We start from the raw sequence: 21,367 nt of genomic DNA, 5'->3' as shown, positions 1-21,367 counted from the left end.
CTCGTAGTGTGCTTGCTAGCCATCTCATCTAAGGAAGTGTGATGAACAACTAGCGTAGCTCACGACTTGTGGGTAAAGATGTGCAACCTCTGCAGAGTGTAAAACTGGTATACTAGCCGTGCTCACGGTCATGAGCGGCCCAGATCCTCCTTTTGATTAGTGGGGTTATCTTCCTTTGATTAGGGGGGTTCCCTGGGTGGTTTGGTTTGGTTTGGTTTGGTTCTCAGTAGTTCATAATTAATTTTGATTAATTACTATGTAACTGGGGTATGATAATTCATCAACTTGTAGTAAATAGCTTTAATAAAATTTTGCCAAGATTAAAAGCTAATGCAGTTGAGTCAGCCAACTTTAGAGCCTCATAGTTTGTGTTATACTTGTTGAGTACAAGTTGTGTACTCACTCTTGCCTACTCTACTCTTTTTCCTCTTGTTCTTTTGGGGATACTCTACTGCTGCTCAGTTCCTGCCGACGCGAGGGAGTTCACCTAGAGCTACCAGGAGTACGAGGACTTCTAGGCATTCATCTCCCAGTCGATGTCCCTGTGGTGCCCAGCTTCCGAGAGACTTCGTATATATTTTACGCTTCCGCATACTCTGTATCAGACATTTTGTCATTAATGTAATAAATAACATTTGTATACGCTTTATTATATCTTTTTACGTGATATGTGCTGTGATATATTGTTCATTCTGTTGTATATACGTGTGACTTGATTCTAGCAAGTATATGATTGCTCGGTTTATGTCCTTTTATAAACCGGGTGTTACACCAGAGGAGAGCGAAAAGCTTGTTAGGATGGCTGCCAAACATGGCCTGGTGTTTCCTGGTGTAGTCTCTCGAGCACTGAAGCACCCTGAGCTAGAAGGCCCAGAACTCGATGTTCTGGTTGGCTCTCATCAGGCTTGCCACTACGTCCAGCAGCTCCGCGATCTCCATGGCCAGGGATGCGAGCTTTGGATGGTCGAGCATCGCCTGATTGGTGATGTGCCGCCCCTCGGCCTCCTCTACCATGGCATCAACCCGGAGCAGCACGCACTGCAGCCATTGGATCCCGTGCTCTGCCTTTATTGCCCTGGACCTCCTGTGTACCTCTGATCGCCACGGATAGGGCTCTTCTCAAAAGGTCGCTCATGATCGCAGAAAGGACGGCCTCCATTGCAAGGACCAAGGATCCCCTCAGGGAGAAGGTTGGTGGTGCAGTGGACTAGTGGAGACGGGGGGCAAGGAGAGGGTTTGGTGGTGGAATGGAAAGAATTGGTTCCTGTGAGGAATGGTCCAAATTATCTCGATTAAACTGGGTCATCATCCATTGATCAACCCAACTTAACTGAAATAATTTCACTAGTCTCCGATATGCGCCTTGAGCAACGCTCAGGATTAACTCGCATACCATCTGTTCACATCATAACAACCATCACAGGGATACATATGAGAGCAAAATTTTAAACTTTTGATTACAAGTCTTAATCATCTTACAAAAACTCATGAAGTTAACTATAACATAAGCAACTAAACAAGAGGATTTTCAGCATTTAAAGGTTCTTTACAAACTAAGGTGTATCCTAGGTCTAAGTTTTGCTTAGATTCTGAGTTAAAACGCAGCGGTAAACTTAGAGAGTATTAAGTAGCAACAATGATGTTCTTGCCCAAGACACCAATTGCATAAGCTTCGAGAGACTTCGACCACCATCCATCCACTTTACCGGCTGCGGCGTGATGAACATGGCCATCACTCATTAGAAGAACACCTGCAAAACAATTTAACGGCAACACCGTAAGAACATTTCGTACTTACAGGACTTATCCATAATACTATACATTTGGTGGAGCAATAGGCTAGTCAAATTTTAACATTTATCAATACAAATGCGAGCATAGTTGTCAAGTGAATAAGCAAAAGAGATGACATCTGACATTTCTATATCGAGCACCAATACAATTGCATAAGTAAAGTGATCATGTAATCATGAGCTCAATTTTCTATAAACCCTTCGCGAAACTCTACGTTAAAGTCCAAGTACAGGAGCGCTCAATGACCAAGAACATGACTATTGCGATAGATTAATACCCTGCAGGAGTGTACAACTTTTCCCACACGGCACGAGACCATAGGCCATACTACTCGTCGGTCCGTAAGCAATAATTCACGTGTCAACCGTCCGCATACCCATTCCCTAAGCTGAGACGAACGGCCGGGATGGACAGGTGCAACGGAACCGCCGACTACACCCCATCACAAACCGCTGAATCCGCTCAATGAAGGGTGCGCGTATATTGAGTTTACCATCCCATTATAAAGCATGTAGTTTATATGGAGAAGTGCTCAAGTATCACAACAATAACGACCGATCCTTAATCGACCAGCAAGTTTGAACCATTTGGATTCCACTTCCAACATGGCCCTACCACACTTGCTCAAGTCTCGATTCATCATTCATACCTTGCTCATGTTTTAATCTCTCTCATCTACTCAAGTATATTTAGGCAAACACCCTATAGCTCGCGAGTGATGGTGAACTTGCCAGCTCTCGACTTCTACCGTAAGCTAAGCATGACTAAGCAAATTAATTCAAGAAGTCTAAACATACATATTTTACCTAGTATAAGTTATTCTAGAACAATAAGAGAAAACATGCCAAAGTGGATTCTACACAGATCACATGAACTAGATAGGGTTAAGCTCATGCACAAGCAATAATCCATAATAGCAAATTAAGATTCAAAAGTAAGGTTTGAGATACATAGATGCCTGTCTTGGTACTCCACAACCGTGACACTCCAGAACGTCATTCTCTAAGAAAGTAGACAAACACATGAATTAGAAAAGATGCCATAAATGCATATGCTTATGAGATGCAATGACCTATGAGGTAAAGACTAACATGATTCAAGGTCATAAAGCAAGCAATCAAAAGAGAAAAATCAGGATACACAAACATTACATAGGGTGAAGATGCAAAACAATTATTCATACAAGCACACATTCTCCCAGACAAGTTTTAACATAAAGATGGCATAAAAACTAGTTGTGCTATTACTAGTTGTCATATAAATTAAAAATAAGTAACTCATCACAACATAAAGCATCAACCATGTGCGTTAGTTCATGATTGCTATCAGCATAGAGTGCTAGAGTCTAGAGTATGCTCATACAAGTTGATAATATTAGTATAGCTAAATTTAGGCATTTCGAGAATTAATGGGTAGTTGCTAGCATCATCGCATCTTAGTTAGGGTAAGATCATCATTATATAAAAGAGTAGCTATCAAATCATGTTCTACTTAATTAACATAAGCATCATCATTATAAGTGATTTCATGAAGATTACTTGTAACACCCCGGTGTTAATCCATCCTAATTAAAGTTAATCATAATTAGTTTCAAACCTAAATGATCAAATCATAAGATAGCATTTTCTTTGTCAGCCTGGCCAGACCGGTCTGACCGGCTGAGCCGGTTTCAATCACTTTGGGCCCCACAACATTTAAATCTTTTCTCTCTCCCTCATCAGTTCACTCACCTCACTCAGCTCCCTCACTCCCTTTCCGAGCCCCTCTTTTCCCAAACCCTAGGATTTCAAATCCTCACCCTAAATTCAATCTCAAGGCCGGGTAAAGGATCAAATCGGCGTGGGAAGGCTCCTTCTCCACGATTCCCTACCCAGGGGTGCATCGGATCCAAGTTCTTCGCGGGGGAAACACTCACCCAAGGTATTTTAGCTTGTGATGGTCGATCTCTAGTTCTAGATGTTTTTAGGTAGTTCTCTCTGGTCAAAAACGTCCAAATATATCCCTGAACTAATACCTAGAAGGGTTTTAGAATTTGTGGGTGATTTTTGCCGCGCCAAGGATTCTAGGTTTTGATCTGGGCAGGACCGGTCTGATCGGTCGGAGGGACCGGTCTGACCGGTAGGGGTCCGGACAGTCCGGCCATTTGTCCGGATACTCCGGGTTTGTAGTGGTTTAGACACTCCGGGTTTAAGTTCGGATTCTCTGGGCTTGGGAGTCCGGATACTCCGAGAATACATCCGGATAATCCGGATTTTGGGTTTAGAGTCTCATTCAGTCACGACCGGTCCGACCGGTTTTGTAGACCGGTCTGACCGGTATTAGTAGAACAGAGTAGGGATCAGTAGGAGTAAGTTAGTGTAAATCCTTAGCGTTTGTTTCCAATTGTTGGTTTCTTGTAATTGTAAAATCATATTTGCATTTCCTTATGTTACGTGCATACATGTAAAACTTGTAGCGAGAACGTTGTCTGCGAATGGATCGTGAAGCCCAGGATTGGAGCAGAAAGATCGAGAAGGAATTCGTGAAGACCCGGTCCAATGGTCGGAAGGGCCCAAGGCCTTGCTAGAATTAACACTAACTTAGTGTTACCCTCAGGCAAGCCCCGGTGCATGACCTACTATTTTAAATTATGACTCACTATATATATTTATTACTTGTGCATTACGTTTCAGGAGTTGTTTGAAACCTTAGTTGTATGATCACTAGGTTTTCCTGGGCCTTCTACTAGTATGGATAGGTCAGTAGCATTGCTATGCTTAATAGGGCTTGATAGAAGTCGAGTGATTTTTCTGTCACTCGCGAGATATAGGATATTTAGAAGTCGAGTAATTTCCGGTTACTCACGAGATATAAGTTATATACTTATATTACAGTACCTGAGTTATTGAATTGGATATGGAGAGTTGAGACCGGGCGGGGATGATGTATAGGTATGGCAGCAGGACAGGGTTCCTGAGTGCCTTAGCCCCGTCTGTGTCGGTTAAGGACCGGTCGTTGTCGGCAGTGCTGATCGGGGATTGAACTGTACTAACCGCATGCCGGGAGTAGGAGGTAGTCGAAACCGATAAGCCTAGTACTGCCTCGCTTCGAAAGTACAGAACTGCATCACCACCGCTTAGGGCGAGTCGAGTAGTCGCGGAGAAATGGGATGCATATGTTTACTTTTGGTGGTCTCACGTTGAGCTCGGCTGACTATATGAAGGTGGGGTGATTCTGTAGTTCGAGGCGGGGAGGGGAAGGGTTGGTGCGTGTGGTCCGACGGGGCATACGCGTGCCGTGTTGGTTAGGTCTACCTTGCAAGGTTAAATTGAATCGATTCGCCGTGTCTCGCAGTTATGAGGGCCTTGATCTCTTTGCTGCATCGTAGCAAAATGTTAGAATGTGAGTTATATATATATATATATATATATATATATATATATATATATATATATAATGTTGAACATATTGAATTATTCTTGATTGCACCACCATGTTTGCTATAGGTTGTTTATGCAAATATTGGATTAGGGTTAATGTGTATAGAATCTGGAGCTAAAATATGGACATTAAGGACTCACGTTAGTTGCTATTTTCTGCAAAATAACCACCATCCAAATGTCTTGCATGTCTAGGTATGTGGGCTAAGTTATACCCACTGGTCGGGTAAGTCTTGCTGAGTATTAGTTGCTCAGAGTTTGTTGTTTACCCTATTTCAGGTTTAGGAGCTAACTAGGTGTCATATCGGTGGGCTCGATGTGGCGCCTTGTCTTCACGTCTCGGTAGTTCTCGATTTATTTAGTTTGTTTTATTTATTCTCTAGTAAAAATACTCTGTAAGTTAGATTCTTTTCCGCTGCTATCTTTTCATTTGTAAATTTTAAATTTAAAGCTATTTTGAAAAAGTCTTAATATAATTTGCTATTTTTGTAAGTTTATATCGTGATGGTACCTTCTGCGCTCGCCTTCGTGCGAGACTTCTGGTGTGTTTCAGTCGGCCTGTGGGTTGGAAACAGCCTGTCAAGTTATACTTAATTAAGCTAATGCGCCTGATGTGTTCAAATGATGACGGTTACGCTTAATTAAGTGTTTTAACTCGGCGGATCTGTCACATTACTAACCATAAAAGCATATCATATTTATTTTTGACTATCAAAGGAAGGTTGATACCTCACATGAGCACAAGTGATTCACTAGGCATTTTGCAAGTAAATTAGTCCTAGGACAAACATATTTAAATTTGTATCTGAAGGACCGAATAGGCGACCTGAGGGCCAATGGGAGCCTCAAATCCGATTTCGAAAAACGGGAGAGATAAAGTCCCTATTTCACCCGACACGCCTCAGACAGTGAGTATCAGTAGTGCATAGCTCAGGACGGCTATCGGCACTAGGAATAGCCTCACAACAAATTGGAAAAACACACGCGGAACGACAGAAGCACGACAGAGAAAAGCTTGAACAAAAACTCAGTTGAACAAACTTGTGAACGAAACTGAAAGGAACATTGTCGGGAAGCAAAGCCACTCAAGAACTCGAGAAAGGTGATTAGTGCACATGTGAAACACTAACTAGAGAGACTGGAACTAAAACTATCTAACACATGCACAACTAAACTAATCAATCAGAGCATAAATTAAATCTATGTGAGAAACAAAAATAAAAAACAAAGGAACCAGGAAGCTCACCTTCGGCTGCGTGGTTTGGCCTGACGACTCACCTCTGCCCGTGAGGTGCATGCCGACCTGGGCTGCTGCGCGTTGGGTCGCGAGCCCCTGCTGCTGGTTTGGCCTGCTGGCCTGGTGCTGCGGAAGCTGGAGCAGAGGGCTTGACTTGCGCCGCCGCCCAACGCTGCTGCTGGCGCTACTGCTTGCCGCTTCCTGCTGTGTGTCACTGAGTCGCCGCCAGCGCTGCTGCTTGCCGCACCACCGCGCTAGGGCTACACCGCTCGTGGCAGAGCCCGTAACACCGTGTGCGCTCCTCCGTGCCTCCAAGAACTCTGCTAAAAAACAACACAGGAACAAAATGGAAAGGGAGATCCCAAAATTCCAACCAAATAGAGACATGAATCGAATCGGATCAAAACCCCAGAGGGCAAGAGGAGGGAGGGCCTCCATTCCCTGCGAATCCATAGTACAAGGTCTCAATTTTTCATCACAAAATCCTTACCCTAGGTAAAGAGAAGAAGGGGGAAGGAGATGAAGAAAAGAAACGAGAGGGGGGAAAGAACTGTGAACAGCCCCATCTTATCCCCTTGATTCTCCATCTAAAAAGACAATCCTATCCCTACAACTACAACTACGGTAACTACCCACACAGGGGCATTTTGTCCAACTTTTTGTAGAGACATCGGACGGACGTGCGGCCTTCACGACTGCGCTTCGCTTCGACGCAAGCTTCGCGATGCCGCCACGTGACATCCGCCAAGACCTTGGCAGCGCCAAGTTCGCCCCCGGTTTTGTGGCCGAAACCGGGAAACCAGCCACCGCTGATGGTTTTGAGGCCCAAACCATCGAAACCGTCCGTCTCCGCTTGGCCGCTACGCGACCTCTCCGATGCCGACACGTGTCGGACCTCCCGCCGCACCTTGAGGCCTTCGAGTCGTTCGCGTGCGCCCGTCGCATGGGCCGCCTACTTGACTCGCCATCGCCCTCACCGACTCGGCCCACGTCACCATATCCTTTCATCATGCTTCCTTGTCGATCCGTGCACCATGTGGGCCGCCCTTGACTCCACCCGGCATCTTCAGGTCCCTCGGCCCAAGTCTACTCGCGTTCATCCCCAAACCTTTCACTTGGCCTTCACCTCGCGCCGTCGACCGCTGCGTCGCACCCTGCACCTGCGCTTCACAACCAAGGCAAGCATCAACACGCAACGATTATTAATCACTCATCACATAGGGATGACCACCACTGGTCCTCAATCTCCCCCTTGATGAGTGCATTGACAACACTCCGCACAAATATGATAGTCTGAAAGTTAAACCAGAGAATGAACATAACTTCTCCCAAAAGATCCAGAAGCCAAGTGAAAAGGCAGAAACAATCCGGAAGAAGCAAAATCTCAGTCCCCTAAGACAAGGGTAATGGCTCGACGCGACTAAGACAAGAAATCACATGATCCCTAAATAAAAGGGAGAAAGGGCTCAACACCAATCATGTGACAAGAAGGAGTCGATCAATCACATGATCCCTAAAGAAAAGGCAGAAAAGCTCTCAACACCAATCATGTGACAAGATAGAATCGAACAAGTGAAAATCGAACACAAGGCTCAAACAGCTCCCCCTGAAACAATGCTCCCCCTTTCAATGCACGCAAAGCTCCCCCTTGAATGATGCATCTCTCCCAAATTATGATTTGTGCAAAACTCTCCCCCTTGTTGACAATGCATCCATCAAGGTTCAACAATGCAAAAAAGAAGTGCAAAGCATGCCATGAAAGGGTTCAACCTACAAAGCTTCTCAAATAGACCAAAAGCATTGAAATATGCTACAAGTGAACTAAAACTTGAGAAGCGGGTCATAAGCAAGCATTCAAAGCCATCATGAAGATATTATGATATAATCAAGAGGCAAAAGCATGATTATGAGATTTAAGCGTGCTTAAGATATATATCACCACATGAGCAAGCAACTAGATAAAAATCACTCTGTCAAAGATAAACTAGTTCACAAGAGCTCATACAAGGATGACAAGTTCTCAACATAAGATCATTGCTAACACATGCAAGGCATTCCTACTCATTTCCAAACTCACTGAAACCATGAGCCTACTTCTATGGCAAGCACATGTAACAGCAGAGCAACCTGGTGAATGGTTTTTCACTTAGTAATTAAAATAACATGTAATCAAGCATTTCGTTTGCATTTTCATATTTTTTGACCAACTTTAAGATAATACATGAAAGTAACCAAGGTTTATGAGGTGCCCCTTGGCACTAGTGTAGCTCAACATCAAAACTACCCCAAGGAATGCAAAGCATGCACAATGATAAGCCATGTGTAAAGAAACATGCATCCAAGCATAAGCTATCACAAGACTAGCAGCCTAAGCAAGAGCAAAAACTTAGCCAGAAGTTACTCATGGGTGAAGAGCAATTATGATTCAGATTCAAATTAAATGCTCAGCTCACAAGATTTCTATCTTATATCATCAAGAGCATAAGCAATGCATTGCACGAACGCCACAAACTAAAGCATCAGTTCACAAGAGCGTAGATTAATACTCAAGGCATATAAGAGAAGCTCAGTATGAATCTAATGCATGATATACAAATACAATGCATGTAAATGGTACAAGTAGTATACAAAAATAAAAAAGAAAGACCAAAACTAAAAATCAAGTGAACAAAACCAAAAATAAAAGGTAAGTGTACAAAATAATGCAAGAACCAATTACACGCTAGAAGAGGCAGGGCTCAGCTCAAGTTAAATAAAACTCATGAGGAGTAAGACTAATCATTGGAATAAATCTGGAAAAGATCCAAAGCGAATGAAGGACATCCAAGGAACCAATTGAAGGACCAAAAATTGGATACCAAATCAGTTATAAAAAATGGATACAAAAACCTACACTGGTCCTTAGCCAAACTCCCCCTCAAATGAAGCCAAGCTCCCCCTCAAACAAAGACAACTAGCAAATACACAGCTAGGAAAAGGAGAGAACACAAAAACCAAATAAAATACACCAAAACCAATTACAATTGAGGTAGAACTCAAAGAAAGAGAAAAAAATGCAACTTGAAGACATGACCAGCTCAGAAGTAAGTTAAAGCTCAATTCATGTTACAATGTGTGCCGATAGCCGTCCTAAGCTATGCGGTAATGATACTCACTGTTTGAGGCGTGTCGGGTGAAATAGGGACTTTATCTCTTCAGTTTTTTGAAATCGGATTTGAGGCTCCCACTCACCCCCTCTGGTCGCCTATTCGGTCCTTCAATTGGTATCAGAGCATAAATTAAATCCATGTGAGAAACAAAAATAAAAAACAAATGAGCCAGGAAGCTCACATTCGGCTGCGTGGTTTGGCCTGACCACTCACCTCTGCCCGTGAGGTGCGTGCCGAGCTGGGCTGCTGCGCGTTGGGCCGCAAGCCCTTGCTGCTGGTTTGGCCTGCTGGCCTAGTGCTGCGGAAGCTGGAGCAGAGGGCTTGCCTTGCACCGCCGCCCAACACTGCTACCGGCGCTACTGCTTGCCGCTTCCTGCTGCGCGTCGCTGAGTCACCGCCGGCGCTGCTGCTTGCCGCACCACCGTGGCGCTAGAGCGACGCCGCTCGTGGCAAAGCCCGTGACACCGTGTGCACTCCTCCGTGCCTCCAAGAACTCTGCTAAAAAACAACACAAGAACAAAACGGAAAGGGAGATCCCAAAATTCCAACCAAACAGAGACATGAATCGAATCGGATCAAAACCCTAGAGGGCAAGAGGAGGGAAGGGCCTCCATTCCCTGCGAATCCATAGTACAAGGTCTCAATTTTTCATCACAAAATCCTTACCCTAGGTAAAGAGAAGAAGGGGGAAGGAGATGAAGAAAAGAAACGAGAGGGGGGAAAGAACCGTGAATAGATCGACGAGAGGGAGACAGGGGGTCGGTCCTGACCACCCCCATCTTATCCCCTTGATTCTCCATCTAAAAAGACCATCCTATCCTTACAACTACAGCTACGGTAACTACCCACTCAAGGGCATTTTGTCTAACTTTTTGTAGAGACATCGGATGGACGTGTGGCCTTCACGACTTCACTTTGCCTCGACGCAAGCTTCGCGATGCCGCCATGTGCCTTCCGCTCGGACCTTGGCCGTGCCAAGTCCGCCCCCGGTTTTGCGGCCAAAACTGGGAAACCAGCCACCGCTGATGGCTTTGAGGCCCAAACCATCGAAACCGTCCGTCTTCGCTTGGCCGCCATGCGACCTCTCCGATGCCGGCACGTGTCGGACCTCCCGCCGCACCTTGATGCCTTCGAGTCGTTCGCGCGCGCCCGCCGCATGGGCCGCTTACTTGACTCGCCATCGTCCTCGCCGACTCGGCCCATGTCACCGCATCCTTCCATCACGCTTCCTTCTCGATCCGTGCACCATGTGGGCCGCCCGTGACTCCACCCGGCATCTTCGGGTCCCTTGGCCCAAGTGTACTCGCGTTCATCCCTAAACCTTTTATTTGACCTTCACCTCGCGCCATCGACCGCTGCGTCGCACCCTGCACCTGCACTTCACAACCAAGGCAAGCATCAACACGCAACGATTGTCAATCACTCATCACATAGGGCTGACCACCACTGGTACTCAGTATCCTTGTACAAACATTTAATCAAAGCGGCCATAGGTAACTAACAAGTCTCTTTTCATGATTTTAGAAAAGCATCATAAACTAATTAACCATGCAGTCAAATAGGTAACAAGCTCTTAATTAATAAATTAGAAACTACATGAACATACAACTACTGCATAGGTCAATTCTAGACAGTAGATAAAGGTTGAACTAAGTAAACAAATTGGACTCACAATTTAGATGCACATATAGAATTAAGCTAAAAATATACCCTACACCTATATCTAAATTTGAGACTAGAAAAAAACAAACAAACCACCTACAAGTTAGGGATTTCAAATACCCACATGAATATCACTTTCTTATATTCTAACCCACAAGTTCTAGAGTTGTGGTAACCCCCCTACCATTTTGCCATTAGCGCCACATGACCCCCGACCCATATCCATGACAAGGTGCTACAGATGCTCCATGTACAAATAATTTTGTCGCCAAAACTAGTCTCCATGAACCATCCCAAATTTGAGAAATGTATCGCCGCCTTGATGGTACTAGGCGCTGACTCAAGTAACCAAATGGGCAGAAAAAACAAATTTTCTGCAGGTTCTACACAAGAAACATCAAGGTTCCATGGATACACTTAGTCAGTCTTGTCATACCATCAATCTGAGTTCTTAGAAAAACATCCGTTAGCTTGCTACAGAATTCTGCAATTTTTGTTTGTCAATTATACAGAACCCGTTACAAAAGTAACCCAAAATGCCTATACCTATTTACAATTATCCACCAATGGCATTATAAAAAATCGAAAATACCCTTATACATGCTTTGCTGTTATATCCACCCGTACCATTTGCTAAAGAAATGAATCCAAACGCAAAAACGAAGACAACCCAATTTACTAATTTAGATAATGCATAAGTTTGTTGCACAATGTTATTATTGTAAACTGGGTGGCTAGATGATGATGCTGTGCACGCATGTCTAACACGGTTGCATATATTTTGATAACTCAAAACTTGATATGTTAATCAGGAAAGCAAAACATGAAACAGGGGTTGGTGACCCTGTTTGCATATTCAGTAGAGCTGTACCTTTTGTCTTGTTCGCTGCTCTCCTCTCCCTTAATGCTAATTGGACTAGTTTCTTTGTTCTGTAAACAAATATCCAACGTCCAAACTTTACAAGGATTTTATCTCTGTCTCTATCTTTAATGTATACATATTTCTAAAGTGGGTAAGGTTTCCACATAACTTTTTGGTTTGATTCACCTTATGTCATTGACAGGTGAGGCTTAGTCCATCCCGTATACGAATCGGACTAGCTTTTCGTCAATCGAAATTCTAATTGAAATCCGGACAAATCAATCGGAACCGGACAAATCAATCAGATTCCAAATCGGATCCCGGATAATCAATATTTCACATGATCACAATACGGCCTGTATATGGAGTGAAGAACATAAAGTTGGAGATGTTATGTAGATCTATTATATTACCTGTAGCAACGCATGGGCACTATGTCTCATATGTAGATATTATGTAAAGTTTCCACCTAAATTTATAGTTTGGTCCGTTTTGTATCATTGACATGTGGGTCTTAGTCCATCCTGTATGTGAGTTGGACTAGACCTCAATCCCTGACTTGATCATGTAGATCTCTATGAATTAACTAATGGATAACTATACCTATCCGATATTTACACCAACTCTGTCCGTAGCAACGTAAGGGTATAATTGCCTTATTGGTACTCTCTATGTCTACTATTTCTAAAGTAAGCATTGTTTCCTTGGTTCGTCAATTGGAATCCTAATCGGACTCCGGATAAATCAATCCGAATCCTAATAGGAATTTGGACAAATCAATCAGAATCCCAATCGAAACACGGATAATGAATATCTCACACAATCATAGTACAAAATGAACATGAAGTGAATGAACATTACATAGATCTATTATATTACTCGTAGCAATGCACGAGCACTATGCTAGTATATTTCTAAAACAAGCAATGTTTCCTTGGTCTATCAATCGGAAGTAGACCTGATCACGGGCCACCCGATCCGATAAACCCGTCAAACCCGAGCCCACGAAATTGTGCACATAGCATATATGTGAGGAAGATTCTGGATACCCATAAGGATGGAATAAACTGGACTTCTACTAGGATTCCTCTGTAATTCTACTAGAACTCTACTTTGTAATCCTCCTAAAACTCCTATCTTGTAACCGACTAGTATCCCACCCCCTGAACTATATAAAGGAGGGCGGGATACCTAGATCGGAATAAGCTAGAAGGCTCAACAGAGCATAACACTCCAGCGCAGGGCGCAATATACTAAATCACCACACAGGATCTAGGGTATTATGTTATTTCGGCGGCTCGAACCATTCTAAATTTGTGTCTTGTGTCCTTGCATTTACCTTCACCTTCCAAATTCGGAGATCTATCCCCAAGCAATCTCCTACCTTAGATATCCCTAGGTAGGTTGACGGTAAAAACTCCGACAAAACCCGACCCAAACCGCCCGAAAAAAATCCGACCCGACCAAGTGACGGGTCAGGTACGGGCCGAAATATTTGACCCGAAACTCAAAAAATCGGATCCAACCTGAAAATTACACAGAAAAATATGGGCCAACCCGACCTACCCAAACCCAACCCAACCCGACCATGTTATGGGTTGGGCGCGGGCCAACATTTTTAGACCCGGAACCCAAAGTGACCTGATCAGACTCGACAGATGATCATGTCTAATTGAAATCATAATCTGAGTCTGGACAAATCAATCCGAATCCTAATCGGAATCCGGGCAAATCAAACGCAATCCTAATCGGAACACGATCAGGGCACGACTTGTACATGAAGTGAATGAACACAAAATTGGTGGTGCTATGTAGATCTATTATATTACCCGTAGCAACGTACGAGCACTATGCTAGTATTTTCTAAAGAAAGCAATGATTCTTTGTCCATCAATGGGAACCTGATCGGAATCCGACAAACCAATCGGAATTTTAATTGAGACCCGGACAGATCAATTGGAATGCTAATTAGAACCCAAACAATCAATGTCTCACACGATAATGGCAAAGTCTGTACATGAAGTAAAGAGCATAAAGTTCGTGGTCTGATATAGATTTATTTTATTACCGGTAACAAACACAGACACTATGCTACAACTAAAAGGTATTACACGTTGTATGAGACTACCCGAACAAATTCATATCAAACCATCATCTTCCTAGGGCGCTTCTTTCTGACCGTGGAGCATCCGACTGTTTGTGACGCACAACTGAACATGCAGGTGTTGTAAGGGGGTATGCTAGACCTCCACCCAACTACTCTGAACTTCCCCTGATGCGGAGCACGCCCTGTTATGATATCATGTGCTGTTAGCTCGGGGGCACCCTGCTCCGTAGTATGCTCCTGGTACCTGTTGTAGATCACAACGACATGCCGACTCCTTGCCACACTCCAAGCGCACAGAGGATGCCCATTGTCCAAAAGATCTTTCGGATGCTTACCATACGCGAGAAGGTACTTCCTTGTGAAATCTCCCAAGCACTGGAGCACCCTGCGCCAGAACTGAACGTTCAGGTTGGCTCTCATCAAACTCCCCACTATGTTTGCTCCCGTGAACGTGCCGTCGTTCAGCAGCGCTGCAATCTCCATGGCTAGCGACGCGAGCTCTGGTTGGTCATCAGGGTTCGTGCTCCCGAAGGCGATTATCTTGAAGAAGTACCAGTAAGCTTCTTGAGGAAGAAACTTCAGTCTGAGAGCTGGCGCTGTGCCAAGAGCTGCTATCTTCTCTGACCGGCTTGTGATTATGATCTTGCCCCCGTGCCCCATGCTTCTCGCTGCAGAGCAGTACAGATTCCTCCATGTATCCTCTTCCATTTCCATGTCCCGGGCAAGTTCAATGACAAGAAGTGACCTGCCACAGGAGGCGGCGGTAAGATCCTGATGCTTGGTCACACCACTTCGTCCTAGAGCAGCCATGTTCTCAGCGCCAAGATCGTCTCCGCCGAAGAAGACGATCGAGGAGAAGTGACCGCGCACCCTCTCGTCGAGGCAGACATGCTCAACTAGCGTGCTCTTGCCGATCCACGCCTCGCCCACGATTGGAAGCACCCCGGGATTTCCGTCGCCCACAGCTTCTGGCCGGAGCAGGAAATCGATGACCGCCTCCTTCTCCATCTGCCTGCCGAACATGACCTTGTCAAGGACCAAGTACTCGCTGTACGGCTGCCGGGGGATGCGAGGGTATCCCTCGACGAACACGGTGAACTCCACCATGTCGCCCATCAGCGTCTCAAGGCCGTCGAGCATCTTCTCCAGGTTCTTCAGGTTTTCAGCGTCAAGCACGGTGCTCTGCAGGTTCTCTTTGCTGCTGACGGGGAAGGAGAGGAGACGCTTGGCTGAACTGACTCGGGACAAGACAACATCGCGGCCACCACTCACCTCGCCGTGGCCTCTGTACCTGATGGTATCTAGCACGTAGTGGCCGCCGTACATGCCTTTCCTGAGCATCTGAAGCTGCCGGAGCATCGCCTGGTTGGTGATGTGCCGCCCCTCAGCCTCGTCGACCGTGGCGTCGATCCGGAGCAGCACGCACCGCAGCCGCTGGAGCTTGTGCTCTGTCTCTTCTGCCTTGGATGCCCTGTACCTCTGTATCAGCACGGACAGGGCTCTGCCCAGGAGATCGCTCATGATCGCGGAAAGAAGGGGCTCCATTGCTGGACTGCACGAGAGAAGATTTGGTGGGGGATGCAATGGAAAATGGAGCACGGAGTGGTTAAATTAGTGCGCACAAGTCCTTGTCTGCCTGCAAACGTTGAAAAGAAGGGCCGTTTGACAGGTCATTCTGTTGATGCAAATCTGGTCATCACACGAAAGCGCCATTGCAGATTCCAGCCGAGAAGACAAAAAAAGGGTATCCCCATGGAGCAGTTTTGGCACGCGCGGATCGCAAACGATCTTCACCAGCGAGGTTCTGCGTAGACCGGTCAGACCGCTTGAGGCAAAGACGCCGCGAAAATCTAAAACCACGAGTTCGGGAGGGACCCCGTCGGAGCTCGCAGATTTAGGTTTGTTCTAGAGTCGGCAGGCCACACAGAACGCCCTCGAACGTCGTAGAGACGAGCGAAGAAGAACAAAGGGTTGGAAAAGTTAGGGTTTGAAGATAAAAAGTAAAAGGTAATGTGTTGATTCGATTGAGATTACCTCAATCGGCCGTGGCCTTTCATATATATAGGGTGGGGAGGTCTGTATCTATTAGGAGTTGAACCCTAACAAATTTCATGTCAAAATACAACTCCTAACTCGAATTGGCTGTTTCGGACCGGTCTAACCAGTCTCTGGACCGGTCTGACCGCCCTAGACCGGTCTGACAGGTCAGACCGGGGTGCAGATCTTCCGGGAGGCATAATTTCTTCATCCGGACTCCAAATTGGGCGTTCTATATATATATTTCGATCTTATCGACGAGATCTACGTAATGGCGCTGTCCAATTGGCATTTTGACAAAATTACTTAGACCGGTCTGACCGGTTTATAGGACCGGTCTGATCGGTTCGCCCAGATTGACCAGCAAACTCGGTATTTGTCAATTTTGGATGCCAACATATGCCCCCATGTTTCTTGGTAAAGCTTGCGTACCAAGAAACATCTCTTAAAGCCCAAAATTGAACTAAAACAATGAGAAACACCTGTGCCAATCATGTCTTGCTTTTAAGGGCGATATTGTATATCGGCCATATCATTCGATTCTGCTCAATATCTTTACTTCAGTCCTACTTCATGTCACTAATGCATCTTGTGTGAGTGAACCAAGTCTGAGTACATATTACCTCGGCTGTGAACTCTTGAAACACTAATTAAAATCACTCTCACACATGTAATCTGTTGTGGACGTATAACATGGCCGAATTGCTATAAAGTCAATCGGTCGCCACAATATTCTGATTGGATGATGAGCAGATTACTCTTGAACCCCCTCCAATTTGTTTTCTTCTTGTCTTCCAATATGTCTTGGATTATGCAAATGTCCAACAACAAACATTTTAACTACTAAACTCGGCCTCAATAAGTCATGAAACCTCAATAGCCGAAGTAGCAGCCCAACCGGTTAGATTAGTGTCAATGGCATTTAGACCAGTTTGTTCATGATGCGCCCCCTTCCATTACTAAACATCGGTCTTTAGCATGAAATATCTTTTAAACATGATGACCTGATGCTCATTGTTTTAAAGTATCTCTACATTTTTCCTCATTGACAATTTGCAAACTTTCTTGCTCGAATTGAAAAACTTCTAATTCAGCTTTATTTGCTAATATTAAATTTTTAAACCAGTTCAAGACTTCATAATCAAAGCCTTGAGAACCCTTTGCAAACTGATCTATTGAATAGAACTTCATGAGGTAAATAACCAATTGCCGATTTCCAGCCCCCGAGCACTAAAGTGTCGTTGAGCTCCGCGTTGCTGCATTCTTGGTGTAGCCTCATGATTCACTAGCTCCTCATCATCTTGTACTAAAGGCGCCAGTAGTATTTCTTCATTGCAAGGAACCAAAACGGGCATTTCTGATTCGGCTTTCTGCTCAACTACAGGCTGGACCGCTCTGACCGGTCAGACCGGTCGGCTATACCGGTCAGACCGGTCGGTAAGGGCGATCAGACTGGTTGGTAAGGGCGGTCCGACCGGTCCTGCTGGCTGGTCAGCTGACTTGACCCGCCACACCTTGCTCTGAGGGATGATGGGCCTGCATTTGTTAAATTGCCCAACCTTCAACTTTTTGGCCTCCTGCCCCTTCTTCTCTTGACATCGTATGCGCTGCAGCTTCCTCTTTTGAGTACGAGTCAACCCAGATGGACACCACCTTGATTGAAAGTACTTCGATGTTGTAGTGTTGCCGCTGCTAGCCTCATGATAATCAGCCACGATCGGCCTCTGGACAAAAGCATCGACCGATTTACGAAGAACCATTGGTCTTGTGCCCGCCTCATTGACAACCACCTTGATATTACCGATCTGCACAACAGCATCGGCTTTGATCTTCTCTGAATCATTAGTGGACTGTACCTCTTTTTTATTCTCTTTGACACGGTACACCTGTCTTAGAGGATGAAATTGACCTTGTCCCTGGTGGGACCGGTCTGACCGGTCAGTGGTAACCGGTCTGACCGGTCAGTGGTAACCGGTCTGACCGGTGCAGGCTGTTGCCTCTGACCTAATCGGTGATATCCCGATTGGTCATACGTCGGTCATGCTAACCTGTCAAACACAAGTCTTCTAAAGTTTCCTCCCCTCTGATGAGATGGTGAAAGCGGCATCGGATAGCATTGCAACCAAATCCCTTCGTGCTCCCACGTTGGGCAAGAAGAATCTGATGCCGGCGGCGCCCATGGCATAGTAGAATACACCTTCTGAGGAGGGAACAAGGTGGTGTCATCTCCTCTGCGCTTGCTGAATTCTCTTCTAGGATATGCAGGTTTGTCTTGATGCAGAGGTGACCTTGGTGTCTTTTTTAACGACCGACCTTTTGGAACGGCCTTTGCATACCTATTCAGCAACTGATAAAAAGTGAGCTTCTGCTTCACAACTCCTTCTTGCACCTTTGATTCATTCACCTTCCAAGTATCCACTTCCGAGCGCTTGGGCTTGAATGTTTTGGGTCGGCCCTGGGGATAACCAGTCCGACCGGTTGAAGAGGCCGGTCTGACCGGTCGCACTTGAGTGACAGGCCGACTCGAATTCTGCGAGGAACTAGCTTGCCCTCTGGGTCTTGAAGCTTTCAAAGTAATTTTCAATGACTCCTTGCCATCTGGAGTCTTTTCTAGCACCACTTTCCTGGCCAGAATCTTGTTATTGACATTCTTCGGCCTTTCTTCTTCAATGATCACATTCTTTCCTTTAGCTCCTTCGGTTTGTTCTGGCTGAATGAGTACCTTGGCGTTGTTCAGATCAATGGTGTGAAGAGGTAATGACGCCTCGCCAACTTGCATCTCATGCAAAGCTAATCGTCCTTCATTAATGGCCGATTGTATCTGTCGACGGAAAACATTGCAATCATTGGTTGCATGAGAAGAAGAATCATGTCACTTACAATATGCACGCTGCTTTAACTCCTCAAGCGGCGGTATGACATTAGATAATTTGATGTTTCCGTTTCTATGCAGTTCATCAAATATGCGATCACACTTAGAGACATCAAAAGTAAAATGAACTTCTTCTTGCCGATTCTTTTGAATCGGCTTAAGTGATGAACAAGAATATGGTATAGCCTCTAATGGCTATATAAGCTCAGCAATATAAACTCTTTTTTTCTTATCGTCCGAATTATCGGATTCACAATCAACATATGTATTGGACTGATGAGATTCACAAGTTTCTTTGGCCCATTTAAATCTGCACTCTTGGCCTAAAGCTGCAACTTGAAGTTGATTGATCGAAAAATAAGTGAGAACATAAACCACCAAGAGCCAAACCTGCCAAATCTCTTTCAGAAATTGACAAATTGAAACATCGATTTTTTACATCTTTAAATCTTGTAAAGTAATCATGGATAGACTCATCTCTACCCTTTCTAACCGATGTCAAATCTATCAATTTCTCTTCATTGACTCCACTATCAAAGTGATCATGGAATTTTTGTTCTAATTCATTCCAAGAGTGGACCAAATTTGGAGGCAATGAAGAAAACCAAGAGAAAGCGATTCTAGTCAAAGATAAAGAAAACAAGTGAACTCGCAAAGCATCGCTAGAACTAGCCTCTCCAAGTTGAGCCACATATTGACTAATGTGTTCCCAAGTTGTTCTATTATCATTACCGTTGAATTTTATCAAATTTGGAACACACCAGCCAACGGGATAAGAAACCAAATCAAAGTCATCAGGATATGGTTTTTGATACAAATGAGATATGCCCATATCCACTCTGAATTTGATTTTAAACATATTAGCCAGATCTCCCGCAAGATCGGCTTTGTAATTTCTACTTGTAGATGCTTGTGCGTTAGAAGCTAGACGATGTGTGGTAGGATCAGTTTGTGCTATCATCTGTACAGAACTAACGGGTGCACGCCTTAACAAATCATTATGCACATCATCCGGAATCGGCCCATGATGGACACCCGATCCTCGCGGAAAAATAGGCGGCACACTGCATGCTACAGTAGTATATGAGGAATCACAATTTGCCAATTCATTCGTTCGGCTAGGGCCAGCCGAACAAGGAATTGATGCAAAACGGTACTGGTGTTGCCGGGCTGGCCACCGCCACACCGGTCTGACCGGTTCGGCCATATTTGGTAGGGCCAAACGTGGTGGCGGTAACTGCCTAGCGAAATAGTTCGGTGGCATACTATATAACGGTTGTGATATAGATGCTGATGCTGCTGATGAACTAGGGTTAAGGGTTCCAGTAGAATAACTATGATCCAAGACTTCTCCCTCACCCAAACCTCGCGCTTGATCGACAAGATTGCGCAATAGATCATTTGTACGTTCACATGAATCAACAATCCTATCTCCTATGATGGACAGAAATTGTTCAACCAGATCAGGAGACGGAGTGCTTACTTTGCTTGTCGCTGTAGATGGGAACGTCGGCATGATGAATTCTTCTTTCTCGATCACGCCTTGCCGAGTCCTCTCGTAACATGCAAACAATCTCCTCGTGGCCTCTTCTCACTCCTTTCTGAGCTGGGCCTCGAATTGCTTGCGGCGCTCCTCAGGTATGTCGTCGTACTCAACATCAATGATGTCCTCGGGGTCGATCTTAGATGCATCTACAATATCATCAGCCATGGCTGCCGATAAAGGTTTCTTCTTCCCCAGCGGAGTCGCCAAAATATGTTGACGCAAATCTGGTCAACACATGAAAGCGCTAGCACGCGCGGATCGCAAACGATCCTCACCAGCGAGGTTCTGCGCAGATCAGTCAGACCAGTTCTTCAGATCGGTCAGACCGCTTGAGGCAAAGATGCCGCGAAAAGCCTAAAACCACGAGCTCGGGAGGGACCCCGTCGGAGCTCGCAGATTTAGGTTTGTCCTAGAGTCGGCAAGCCACCCAGAACGCCCTCGAACGCCGTAGAGACGAGCGAAGAATAGCAAGGGGTTGGAAAAGTTAGGGTTTGAAGATAAAAAGTAAAAGGAGGGAGAGGGAGCATGGAAGACCCGTAGGCGAGAGAGAGAGAGGAAACGGCGCTGCTCATCGCCGCCAGGCCACCCGCTCCCCGCGCCGCGCCGCCCGCTCCTCCGTCGTCGGGGGTGGCCGCCGTGAGGCCCGCCGCCAGTGCTTCGCCCCACCACACCGCTGCTGCTG

At 45.3% G+C, this 21,367-nt stretch overlaps 2 protein-coding genes across 6 annotated transcripts; both read right to left on the bottom strand.

The window, feature by feature from the left end:
• Positions 1–1,432: 1,432 nt before the first annotated feature.
• On the bottom strand, positions 1,433–10,410 carry LOC120672729. 5 transcript variants are annotated; one of them, XR_005674267.1, is made up of 3 exons: positions 9,781–10,410; positions 2,745–2,796; positions 1,433–1,751 (listed from the first exon to the last, which is right to left on the bottom strand). XR_005674267.1 is itself a non-coding variant. In XM_039953282.1 (3 exons), exons 1-3 carry the CDS (start codon positions 6,901–6,903, stop codon positions 1,733–1,735), a joined length of 507 nt encoding a protein of 168 aa, XP_039809216.1. In that variant the 5' UTR covers positions 6,904–7,011; the 3' UTR covers positions 1,433–1,732. The 5 variants fall into 5 exon arrangements, 2 of the variants coding, with proteins under 2 accessions (XP_039809216.1, XP_039809215.1); XM_039953282.1 differs by lacking the exon at positions 9,781–10,410 and adding an exon at positions 6,460–7,011 and having other exon boundaries at positions 2,753–2,796; XM_039953281.1 differs by lacking the exon at positions 9,781–10,410 and adding an exon at positions 6,460–7,011 and having other exon boundaries at positions 1,458–1,751.
• A 3,684-nt stretch (positions 10,411–14,094) lies between these two features.
• LOC120676996 (putative disease resistance protein RGA3) lies at positions 14,095–15,823 on the bottom strand. The gene has a single exon (XM_039958338.1). The coding sequence runs from the start codon at positions 15,773–15,775 to the stop codon at positions 14,267–14,269; it is 1,509 nt and encodes a 502-aa protein (XP_039814272.1). The 5' UTR covers positions 15,776–15,823; the 3' UTR covers positions 14,095–14,266.
• Between the last annotated feature and the right edge of the window lie 5,544 nt (positions 15,824–21,367).

The sequence above is a fragment of the Panicum virgatum genome, chromosome 5N (assembly GCF_016808335.1).
Source record: "Panicum virgatum strain AP13 chromosome 5N, P.virgatum_v5, whole genome shotgun sequence".
Taxonomy (NCBI): domain Eukaryota; kingdom Viridiplantae; phylum Streptophyta; class Magnoliopsida; order Poales; family Poaceae; genus Panicum; species Panicum virgatum.
The sequence above is the reverse complement of the archived record's forward strand: the minus strand, read 5'-3'. Positions and strand labels throughout refer to the sequence as shown.

What these genes read in the sequence shown, in the direction of transcription:
- LOC120672729 (XM_039953281.1), bottom strand. Translation starts at nt 6,903, where the DNA reads ATGGATTCGCAGGGAATGGAGGCCCTCCCTCCTCTTGCCCTCTGGGGT. An exon ending in GCCAAACCACGCAGCCGAAG is followed by an intron (nt 2,797 to 6,459) that starts GTGAGCTTCCTG and finishes CTACTTTCTTAG; the next exon opens with AGAATGACGTTCTGGAGTGT. An exon ending in GTACCAAGACAGGCATCTAT is followed by an intron (nt 1,752 to 2,744) that starts GTATCTCAAACC and finishes ATTGTTTTGCAG; the next exon opens with GTGTTCTTCTAATGAGTGAT.
- LOC120676996 (XM_039958338.1), bottom strand. Translation starts at nt 15,775, where the DNA reads ATGGAGCCCCTTCTTTCCGCGATCATGAGCGATCTCCTGGGCAGAGCC.